The sequence below is a fragment of the Poecile atricapillus genome, chromosome 3, assembly GCF_030490865.1.
Source record: "Poecile atricapillus isolate bPoeAtr1 chromosome 3, bPoeAtr1.hap1, whole genome shotgun sequence".
NCBI lineage: Eukaryota > Metazoa > Chordata > Aves > Passeriformes > Paridae > Poecile > Poecile atricapillus.
The window spans coordinates 99,556,998-99,569,120 of NC_081251.1; the positions used below are offsets into that span (position 1 = coordinate 99,556,998).

The 12,123-nt window shown below is 42.8% G+C and overlaps 1 protein-coding gene across 6 annotated transcripts in view; it reads right to left on the bottom strand.

The window, feature by feature from the left end:
* ENAH (ENAH actin regulator) overlaps positions 1 to 11,834 on the bottom strand; it is a 90,456-nt gene extending 78,622 nt beyond the window's left edge. For all 6 annotated transcript variants that reach the window (XM_058835233.1, XM_058835232.1, XM_058835231.1 and 3 more), the window contains exon 1: positions 11,617 to 11,834. In XM_058835233.1, the coding sequence (XP_058691216.1) occupies positions 11,617 to 11,621 (5 nt within the window). In that variant the 5' untranslated portion in view covers positions 11,622 to 11,834. The remainder of the gene's footprint in view (positions 1 to 11,616) is intronic.
* Positions 11,835 to 12,123: the final 289 nt, after the last annotated feature.

Consider the following 12,123-nt stretch of genomic DNA (forward strand, 5'->3'; position numbering starts at 1 on the left):
GATAACCACCACCCCTTTTTGTCTGGTTGGAAGCCTGATTCTGTTGCACAGGTGTCCCATCCATCAGAAAACAAAGAGAGGCTCTGCAAGTGCACTGACGTCACCGCAGCTCCAGCGAGCCCCAGAATAGCAGCTCAAATACATACTTCATACTCCAGTGCTACAGGAAGCCAGAACCATACCCCCCTGCTAAAGTATAAAATGAACGGGCAGAGATATGTGCCGGGAATACCAATTTAATATATCCTGTACTAAGTGACATTCTGTTTGTTGCATAGCAACAGGAATCTACTGCGGAAAAACAATATGGAACTTTTTTCTTTTTTTTTACTTGCCAAGCTACAATTAACCCCAGTCTTCCTGAGAAACAGAACATTACCTTTGTCACCAGTCCACCACAGATGCTATCTCCAGCATTTACTCTGTTCCACGTTAAAATGTGCATTTAAGTGGCTGGAGGGTATGGTGCTGCCAAGAGAAAATTCCCTGCTGCAGTGCATATGGCCAGCACAATTTTTAATTCTACAGTAAAGACCAAGAAAAAGTTCTCAGATGCACAAAACTTCCATTCTTAAGCAGGATATGCTTTAGTCATTTTACAATATTTCTGTCATACTATGCAAAAAAAAAAACCCAAAAAAAAAAAAAACAAAAAAAAAACCAACCCTATGATTTTGCTTTTGCTTTGTTTTGTTTGGGGGATTGGTTTTTGTCTTACAAAATACTAAAAATGAGCACCTACCCAAACTACTTTGAATTTAAAATCAGTTTATCTTCAGATTTCATAACAATGTATGTACACCTAAACTCTGCCTCTTCATGGGAAAGTATTTCATAAAACAGTATGAACTGCTTAAGATTTCTCCATGTTCCCAAAAGAACAAGAAGATGGCAATCACCCAAGTGGCTGGGAAATTGTTACATTGATACGTCATAAATTATAGAAAGATACGCACCAGCAAACTGGAGAGAATCCACTGTCAGGTGTTTGTTTCTTTGCTGGTTCTTGCTTAAACACCCTCCCCACTCCCAGACAAGACCAGGGTAAGCTCCCTTAGAGTTACAACCAAAACACCTGATGAGTGGGCTTTGGGGTGAGTCTACTCACCCTACACCCACCCCAAGCACCAACACACTCAAGGACCTGGAGGTTAGTTCAATCCAGGAGGAAAAAATGTGAGATTTCAAATATATGGATTCAAAAGCTGTTGAATTCTGAGACTGGTACTACACAAATCACCAAACCCGCAATCATTCCTCACAGTTACACGAACAGTCTTTATATCAAGGTTTTCTTTTTATTGTTGGGGCATGAAGCACTGCAAGAGGAGAGGTTGCTTGCTTTGCATTCATCTGCCCTAAGAAAAGGAGGCATGGAAATTCAAGGCAAGATATCCAGGGTATTCAGAATTGTCTTAACAGTACACTCCTCTATCCTGTGGTAACTGGGGATCTCAACAGGGAAAATATAAAATCCTACTATTAAGTATTATTAAGCATTAGTCATGTCTAAAGATGCAACCCTTGCAATGCAATCCACTTCTATCTGCATCTTACAGATTTACTATACCGAAGTTACACCAGTGACCAAGACCATCTCTTGACATGAGATGGGGTCTTTAAAAAAGGCATTCCAAGCATCCTTTTCCCCCAATTATTTCCAGTAGTCAGATGCTTCAAAGGAAAATATATCTTCATATTACATGGAAACAGTAACATTTGAAAAGTATTTTCACAGGTTTACTTTCTGACATTGTTCTCTGCAATGCAATCTCCACTTCCTTTATGCAGACATCATCTTTGTAGTGTAATGCAAAAACAAATAGCAATTTAAATAGATCCTACAGCTGCTAACCTGTTTTCAAACACCCAATTCCTTAATCTCTGAAATAAGAATTACACCAAATATTGCTGTGAGGTCAGACATCAAAACTATGAGCTTCCTATAAAAAAAATAAACCACACAGTAAATTTACCTGTACCTGCAATGTACCTGCAACAATCCACACAGTACAAAATTTCCACTTGGTGTCTCCAAAGAATTGAGCAACTTTTTGAGGAACTCAGCCCTTGGATGTGTGAAATTGCCCGTGCCCTGTTCCCCACCACTGCAGCAGGTGATCTAATAAAAGATACTGCCTCTCTTTCTAAAACCTTTGTCATGTTTATAAGCTTAGAGCAACGCAGCTACAGCTACAGTATTCATAACCTGCAAGGCAACCTTTGTGTTTGTCTTACTGCCAGCCATTTGTGGATTTAGCTATTGTTGGAAACAGTGACAATTACAGGAACACAGACCTGTTCTATCAGTGAATAAGAAAGGTACACAGAATAAAAGGAATACCCTGTGGTTTCAAAGTCACCTTTATAGTATGCCAAAGAAGAAGCCTGAAACCACCCTATTCCTCCAAACTTTATGAACAGACTACTCGAAGAGACTGCCAGAATACAACATCAAGTCCCCGAGAGCAGCAGTCCAGATTTCTTCACCTCACAGCTTAGATGCAAGGTCAGATGTAAAATGCAACAGTAATCATTCTGAGGATAATCCATATATGATGCAGTTAACACAGCTGATGGCCAAACTAAAGGCTACTGGACTCATCACACCACGCTGTGGAAACTAGAATGGTACCACCGCAATCCTTCAGACTGCCGCATGAAATCTTTGAGATGCAAAATCTATTTGACTGACTTCTTTTATGTGTTTACTGCTTTGGTCTTCTTCCTCAATCTCAAAGTAAAAAAATTTATCCAAAAGCTACTACTGCACTTCCACTCAGTAGTTAAAAACCCTAGGAAACCATTGAAATGGTACAAAACCTCATTCTCAATTACTCTCCAAAACATGTAACACTAAAGAAGCAGCTGAGCTACTGGATTCAACTTGTGCTCAAGTTCAAACACTTATTACTCAAGTAAGCTCTAATCATTCATCTCATCTTCCTACTCATGATTAGATACAGGTTCCCTGCTAGCTTTCCAAAATGGACCTCTCTCCTCAGTCTTCTCCTGGTCAGAACAGCAATGAACTGGAAAGGTCTTTTATGTCTTCCCTCAGACAGCAAGCTCTAATTAAGGGGAAAAAAGCACTGACTACCAGAGACAGATCTACTGTCTCCAGATTCAGCTTCAGACCAGGTGGTTCATACCTGACTAGGAAAGCAGTCCTGTGTTCCAAATATGTTTATTCCACATACATACATCAGACACTTCCTGCACCATCCTCCTGTTCTACTCACACTAATCTGATTCAACTAGGTAGATCGGTGTAAAACAATACATTAAAATATAATATAATCTCTGACTATATTCAGAGATTTCTATCAAAGCAGAAGTATTCTGAACTAGGAAAAAAGTACTTCTAAATCTAATTTTAAAAATAATACATTAGTATATCTGCTGGAGTAGTACATAACCAAAGCATACTTTTTCTTAAGTAGTATGTTCATATACAAACGTGAAACTTCAATATTGATCATTTAACCAGTGCTGTCATTCACTATTCTGATTCATTATCTCTGCCAAAATTAGGCTCACTTGGATTAGGTTTCACTGTTTTGTCAGTCTGGCCACACCATCTATTTCAAACAATAGGTAACTATGTTTATTCTGAAGTCGTGAAGTCCATTTACCATCCACAGAGGCCAATTGCAGATTTCTAAAAACAGGCTTTGCAAATGTGTTCAAGAATCCAAGTTTTCTAGGAAAGCTTCACTGTGTCCAGTTTTAAATACAAATCCAGCAAGTTGGTTTTTTTTTAAATCTGTTTTATTAAACTTAGCCTGGGCACTCTTAAATAACAGCACTGTTTAATGGACTAAGGCTTGCCAAAAGGATCATACGCTTTCCTCAAATATCAACAAGTGTCCAACACAGGAGATATAATAAAAGGTGTACACATCACTATGCACTGTTTATAGAAGATTCCAAGCTTTTAAAAGAAAGCAAAGGGCAATGAGATTTTTATAGAACAGGAAAATACAGGGAGAAAACAAGTTTTCAAAACAAGTAGCAATGTGTAGTGTTCATTGTAACACATTATTGACATGAACAACATACACTAGCTAGAAAAGGAAAATTCTTGCTTGCCTGGAGCTGGAAGTTTGGAACCTGAAAAAAGACACATATTCAACATAAGTTATTTGAAGAACTAGTGTTTTTAGGCAGCAGTACTACCAGGTTCAATGCCCAGATTTACTCAGGGCATATGCTTAAGTCACATTGGCAAAGCCAACGAGAAAGCTGAAAGGAACCTAAAACTACCAGCCACCTCTTTCCACCAATGCCAGTAAAAATTACACTAGTGCAGCAGTATTGAAAGGTTTGTTGGGAATGCATGAACTACAACACAATCTTAAATCACCTTTCCACTTAGTACTTCCATTTTCAGTCCCATATGGCAGGGAAAAAATGCAGCTTCAATGGAAATCTCCACAAAATATAAACTTCTAGGAGACACGACCTCAAATGAAGATATACTGGTCTATACAACTGAAATAGAAAAGTGTTCACCAGGAGCCAGATGGGACCACAACAAAACACTCTCTTAACTACATGCCTTTGCAACTTTGCAACTACTATGCCCTTGAAAGCACTTCAGTTTAAAAGCTGCTTTCACTGTATAGTAACCAGTAATAAACTGACAGCTGTCAATGGCCCAAAAAAAAATTTTAGGCATTAAACTACATTTTAGGAAATTGCTTTAAGGACATACATAGAAACTGATTTCCTCTAAAAAGAAAATTTAAATATTTCTTTACTTGCTATAAAACTGCAACTAATGTATAATACAGGTTTTAGCTATACCAGTGATTACTCTTGCTCTTGTATCATTCTGCTTAATTCCAGGTTTTAAAAGTTCTTCTGTTTTGAATTAGGTGGCAAGTATACTAGAGCAAACGACAACCTCGCCTCACCTTCTGTATGGAATTTGCAGTACATATAGATTACTTTGTAATCAATCCAGTTCAGGAAACAAATTTCAAATTTGTGAAGAAAAGACAATGAAAAAACAATTTCAAACAAAATCCTTCCAACTGCTTTTGTGCTGCAAACTAGAAGTTTAGAGTTATTTCTGGCAGCTCACTAGTCCAGCAAAGTAGCATTTTTGTATCACCCTCTGGAGTAAAATCAGTTTCCACCTCTTTCTCCCATACTTCACCTGGTGTCAGCACCTTTCTTTACCATAATTTAAAAAAACAAAAAAGAAAAAGCCCACAACACCAACCCACAGACTTTGCAAAGAAGCAGACCAATTTTGGACTAAACTGAAAGCATTTTTACTATTCTTCTTTTACATAAAACAGCTTTGCCTGGGGAATTTTCAATATGTGAAACTAAGAGCAAATATTTTTTTTTTCCCAGAATATTGACAGTGTTTTTTTTTAATGAGCCTTGCCTAAAGATTACTCACAGAGACAAGAGAGTTGTACTTCAATTCCTCACATTAACTTGTGCATCGAGTCCCAAAACATGTGCTTATTACAAGCAGTTCAGCTGGAAAGACTAATCCGAAGCGGATTGACACATCATCTCACATCCCACTGAACAGTCCCATTTTCTCCGCCAGGCTGTCACCAGCATTTGGGCAGGAGACCCAGAAAGATGTCACATCACCTCCCCAGCAGCAGTTCCATAAGCCTCCCATACGTGCCTTCAGAACCATAACATTAGGAGCAGCACACACCACCACATAGCACCATCAGAGGCTGGTAAGCACAACATCCACATTCTCTTCTGGAACATTTTTAACATTAGTCATGAAATAGCTAGAGTGAAGGAGACTTGTAATACATGAGAGCAGGGGAGAGGTTTAGTAATTAGGAGAACAATTCATTAGGAGTATTTAAAGTAAAATTCAACATTTTCCTCTACAACCAGTATTGGTAGGGAGTATTTTCAAATCTGACTCAATTACTTAGATATACGTTTTTATTTCTCATGTTAGAAAATTTGAAAGTTAAAATAAGGTGGTGCAGCTACTTCTAAAAGGGGGAAAAGTTTATGTTTATTTTTCAATGAAAAAAGCTCCATACAAGCCATGTTCTTTTCCAGGTTTGTGAGAACCCACGGGAAGTTAGGGCAGGAGAGGCACAGCAGGGACACAAGAGTGGCTCCTCACCTGGCAGGTTTAAATACAGGCAGATACAAAAGCAGCTTCACTCCCACATTAATCCCAAGGGAGATTCTAACAGCCCAAGAACATAAAGTAGTTGTATTGAGTTCCCAAGGACTGGCAGGGCAAGGTGGGGTGGCAGACTGAGGTAGGCACCAACAAATACCACAGCTGATAGTTCAGCAAGGCTGATGTGACTTCAGTCTCGGCTACATTTAATTTGAGCTACTACTAGAAGTCAAATTTTTTTGAATCGAACACAAAAAGCACAAAAGCACATATCTTCTGCTCTTTCTCACCACTACAGCACTCTTAAAACCTAAACATGCCTGGATGTTTGAAGAGCTGGCACATGTATTTCTCCACTGCTGAGTGGAAGCAGGCATGAACTGTCAAAAGCAATTCTAGATGAAAGGTCAAAGCAAAGAAGGGAATAATATCTGTTTCACAAAATACATTTGCTCTCTCTAGTAATGAAAGCAAATGACTCTATCCAGTGGTTCAATAACCTACTTCTATAATAGTTCCACATGAGCTGCCCTGGCATGGCAAGAAGCAGCCCTCATTACAAAGTATTTCCAATCACATGCCTAAGGCAGCGCCGAGAGACGTCACTTAGGGCAAAGCATCCACTGAAACAGGTGCTGGGAGAAAAATGTTTCTGCTTTTTATGGAAGTGGAGAAAAAAGGCTCTTAGGCTATAGGGGCCCGAAGCAGGATGCCAACTAACTCGCTCTTGTTTTCTGACCTCCAACAGCAAACATGAAACCCTGAATCAGAGTCAAGAAAAAACTTGTACATGCCCTTCCAGAGAGCATTCCTGAATTATACACACTCCCAGACTGTTTCTAATTTTTAGAGGCTGACAACATAATTGCTAAGATGGTCATAAATAGCTTTGTCTAAAAAAACTGTATTCTCATTGCTGCACTCTCCATTCACATGGTAATTTTTTTAAAGATTTATACTTTAACAATCAAAATAATTCACTAAACTATCCAGAGGCCTTGAGGGCAAAACAGCTGTCAGATCCCATATCAGGTGGGCAGAAACAGCCTGTCCAAAAATTACTTGCAACTGTCACAAATAAAGTGCAAGCTAAAGACCACACTTCTATCAGACAGATGACTCAGTCCATCTGTTAGTTTACTTAAGAACAAGGAAAGTAACCTGAATTCTTGTATCCACCTGAAAAAAAAACCTGCCCACACCACCAATTTTTCTCTTGAGATACAAGCAATTTTAGGAACTGTATTGCTTGCAGTTATGCATATCCAGTCTAATTTAACTGCGTGCTTGCACTTCCAACATTTTGTCAAATATTTCTCAACTAAATTAAGCTTCCTATTTCAAATACACCATTCGAGCAAATATTAAAACTAAAGGCACAATTCCAAAGAGTTACCTTATGTATCCAACAATAACTTAATGTCACCATCAAATTTATGGCCTTGCTGCTGTGCTATTTCAGCACCTTAAGTAACTGCAGTTATTGCAGCAAACTGAACTGTACTATTGTCACTAATAATGCTCTTGTATACCCACCTTCCTGGAAACCCCAGGAAATGCGTGTGGGTTCCTTCAAGAATTCCTAGTCCTAATGAAGGTACATGCTTTGTTACTTCTGCTGTGGGCTTTCACTCAGTAAACAGTGAGTATGGTATTAGTTTTCTTAGTACAACACTTAAAAATATAATGAAGGCTTACCAATCCAGGCATAAAATATGCTGACTTTTAAATAATAACATGAAGTGCATTCTGTAGCAACATATTTGAGCAGAAATGCTGCTGATTGTAAATAAATAGAAATTTCAGTGTGGCTTAGAGACCACAAATTTAGCTACTGTTTAAGCTTAAAAACACAAGTGAGAATATAACATGACTTTTTAGAAAAGGCAAAATCTATAATAATTTAGCTGTTTGCCCTTTCTAAACATGGAATAACATTCATATATATATGAAATGCATAGTAGCCCATCATAAACACAAATTATTATACTGGGCTCTGGAAATACTCGAATTTCAAATTTCTTAAAAATACTGTTTCTTTCTCAGTTCTTGGGAACTTGGGTAATGAAACACAACTAAGCAGTCTGCTTTCTGACCAGCACGCTAATGAAAAACAATTCTTTCCCACACAAAGAAATGGATGTAGTAATCCCAAGGGAAGGCTGTACAGTTTGATTTTTAAAAAGTCAGTATCTTGTAAAGCTCATTTATTTTTATTGCAGTTAACACTCAATATCAGCCTGATATGAAAGTAAAAAAAAAAAAAAAGAGAGGGTAATTCAGTTAACCTTCACTGTAGAATCCCAGCTCTAGCAGCAGAGTTGTGTTTACCAGCTTCCGTAATACAGACTTCAACATATGCTACAATAAAAGTCTGTTCACACACGTTCTTCTTGTACAAATACGATGGGAAGTCATGCTATTACTAGAACAGGGACACCAAACTCTGCTGTTACCTACATCTTCACCACCTCTTCCCCCCACCAGTCAGCTGGTGAATGGAAACCTCACTGAATATGCCCATTCCTGGATACCTATTATAATAGAAGTGCTTTCAGGAAACTCTATTAGGGGCAGCACTTCTGTCAGCTAACCAGAGTACAAAGAGAGCAACAGGTGTTCATGGGAATCAGCTGTTTACCTAGGGCAGGAGACACAGATACACACAGCCCTATTCAAGCTGGCTCCTGAGCCAAGTAACTTCATACTTAGGCTAGACCATTTAACTGGGATATTTAATATTCAGAGTTTCTCTGCAACCTAAAACCCCTAACAGATGTTATTCAAATAGCATATCATTTCAATTTGAATACAAAGCAGACTTCTGCAAGAATTAATTCTTGTGTAGTGGTGGTGTTTGTGTCTTACAGAATTGCTGATTGTTTTAACATTCAAAGATGCTCTTCACAACGATGTTTAGTATTATTTGACAGAAAGAAAACCAGTTTGCTCTTTGGTAACTGACCAGCTAATCACACAGACAAGACGCAAGATCTTAACACAAAATCATCAGAATTAGTTCAGGCTCATGATGCCTGAAGAATAGCCAATGCTTCAGGAAAAAAACAGCTTACAGGAAAAAAGTGAGGGTGCTTTTGCCCCGTCCCCCACAGCCTCAATTCATCTATTTATTTTTTTATTCTTTGGAGCACCAACTGCATACTTACCTGCCCAACAGCAATGACAAATTGCAGTTTACTCATTCCACGAGCCCATCAATATTGTGCCAAAAGTGTATTTTTAGTATAAACTGCTAAGACTTAACAGAACCTGCAAACAGAGAAGCTGTATATGAAAAGCGGGTCGCTTGTCCCATCTATCCTGTCACTCCTCACCCATCAGACCTTGCCTTGACCAGCAAATGCACATTAAAAGTCATTGCCTGAACAAAATACAGCATGAAGATATTGTTTAAACATGTTTCAGAAATATACCATCAACCATAGTCTAAACAAGTCCAAAGAGAGAGCGTGCAGTGAAAGCTTGCCATTGTACTGGAGTCGGACCAATTAAACAAAACTGAGTAAATTTAATAGTGCCTCTATAGAGAGAAAATACTTCTTTAACCACATCATTTTTTTTAGCCTGTGTAGTTTAATTGGTACAGCTTGTTTCTTTTTCTCCAGAGGGTTGGAACCAAGTGTTCTGACAGTCAGTTTCCTTTGAAACACCGCATGACCGCTCACCAGAGTGACCCTCCAAATCACAACTGCATGTCCCCCTTACCAGCTTGATGCTCTGCAGGCACGAGCAGGTAGCAAGCTTCAAGGCCAGTAACATATTCATTTACCTACATTTACTCACTGCTGCAAGTCAACTAATCAAACATCTAAATAAGCAACCTAAGGGTAGGTTCAACCTAGACACTTTCCTGTCGTGCTGGTTAAGAGAAATACTTGTGCTCCCTCCAAGCTGGCACAAGTCCTAGCACACATACAGTTACATCAGTGAACAGTGAGCACTCCTGCTGCCATAGCTCACTTCACTCGGCATCACCCTCACAATTCAAGCACTTTTTGCCAGCACGAAACCCAAACTTACACGAGGCTTCCCAAGGTATTTATGCCAAGTCTTGCCCGGTTAGCAGCATTCATTGTGCTAAAGGCTGTCAAGATAATTAAAAAGAACACCTCTGCTTAAAAGATCTGGATACTAACTGTAGGTTCTCCAAGCAGTAACTTTTCATTTGCAGGGTATCTGACTTCTACATGAGCAACATGAATAACTGAAAATAAATTATCACAAGACAAAACAAAGCTTAAAATAACGTAGGGCATAAATACCTACAGTTAACAAAGAAAACTAGAGGGAAATACAGGAACACAATTCTAAACAAAACAGCAGGGAGATTGTTCCCATGCTTCCCACTGCAATGCTATTCTTTCCATTGAAGGTGCACTGAAAGAGGGAACCTTCATAGTACAAAAAATTTAATTAAGATTTTCCTGCAATTTACAGGGAATTCTAATGGCTCATCAGTTTTATGCAGCAGAGGAATTTGCCGACTTTGATCACGCAAATCCTGCCGGACCTCTACTCCAAAGGACCTCACGACTTACAGTCGTGTCTTTAAGACAAAGAAGGTTCATATCCAACTGCAAGGCAGACAATAACTTCCAGGCGAAAAAAAAAAGGAAGGCATGAGTAACTGGTTTCCCCAGCTGTCTGAGTGAGGGGCAGGCCTACAGGGAGCACGGCGTCCCCGAGCAGCCAGACCAGCGCTCGGCCACCGAGCCGCATTTCTCACCGGGTCCTGCACCAATCCAGAAAGGAGATTATGGAAACAGAACAGGCGCTAAAAGCGAGCTGGGGGGAGGATGGCGGGGGGGAAGGGGGGGACGGGCCGGGGAGGCAGAAAATCGCCTTCAAATGAATGAGCCGGCGGGGAGCGGGAGTTCCCGGCGGGAAGGCAGCAGGCACCCACCTCCCTCCCTGCCGCCCCCAGCCGCGGCCACCTCTGTGTTTACATCCCAAACCTCCAAACGCGACACTTTCTCGGCTGCCGAGAGGGGGATCCCCCCTCCCTCCTTCCCCCCCGGCGCCTCTTTATTGATTACCGAGGGAAAAGCCCAGCTGCTGCTGCAATGCAACACGCGCAGGGTAAGGCGGAGGGGAAGGGGGGGAAAAAAATCACCACCGGCAGAGAAAGAAAGGAGACGGGCAACCGGGGCTCACGCCGTGCCCGGCCCGGGGGAGGCGCCGGAGCGGAGCCGCCCCCCGCCCCGGCCCGGGCCCCGCCGCCGCCTCCCGATCGCAACTTCGCCGCCGCCGCGGGGGGACGGGGACGGCGGGCCGCCCTTCCCCCGCCGCCACTAACAATGGGCCCTTCCCCCACCGCGGGGCTCCCCTCGGCCCGGCCCCCTCCCCCGCCGCCGGCCGATCCCCCCAGCTCCCATTGCCGTTCCGGGCTGTGCGCCGCCCGAGCCGAGGGGCGCGGAGCATCGCCCCCCACCCCGCGCCCGCCGCCCGCTCCGGAGCCGGCCGCTCACCTCATGGTGCTGCCCGCGGTCGGGGAGCCGCTCCCGCTGCCTCGCTCGCTGCGCTGTCTCCCCCGCCCCGCTCCGCTGCTCGCCGCGTCTCCGCAGAGCGAGACCCCCGGAGAGCGAGACCCCCGCCCGGCAGCGCCGCCCGCCCGCCCGCTCCGCCGCTCCCTCCGCCGCCGGGCCGGGCCAGACCACCGCGGGGAGCCGGGGGTGGGAGGGGACGGGAGAGGTGGGGGAAAGGGGCGGAGAGGAGCGAACCACCGCGCGGGAAGGGCGGGGGGAAAGGAGAAGGAGGAGGAGGAGGAGGAGGAGGAGGAGAACGAGCGGCGGCGGGGGGAGCGCGGGGGCGGCCGGAGACACCGGCGGGGCCGCGGGAGCGGCGGCGGGCGGGGGGCGCGGGAGCGGCGGGCGGGAGGAGGAAGGAGGGAGGAAGGGGCGGGCGGCGGAGGCCGCGCCCACCGCCGCGCCGTGCCCGGGCGGCTCGCTGGGGCTCGGCGGCCCCGGCGCGGGGTG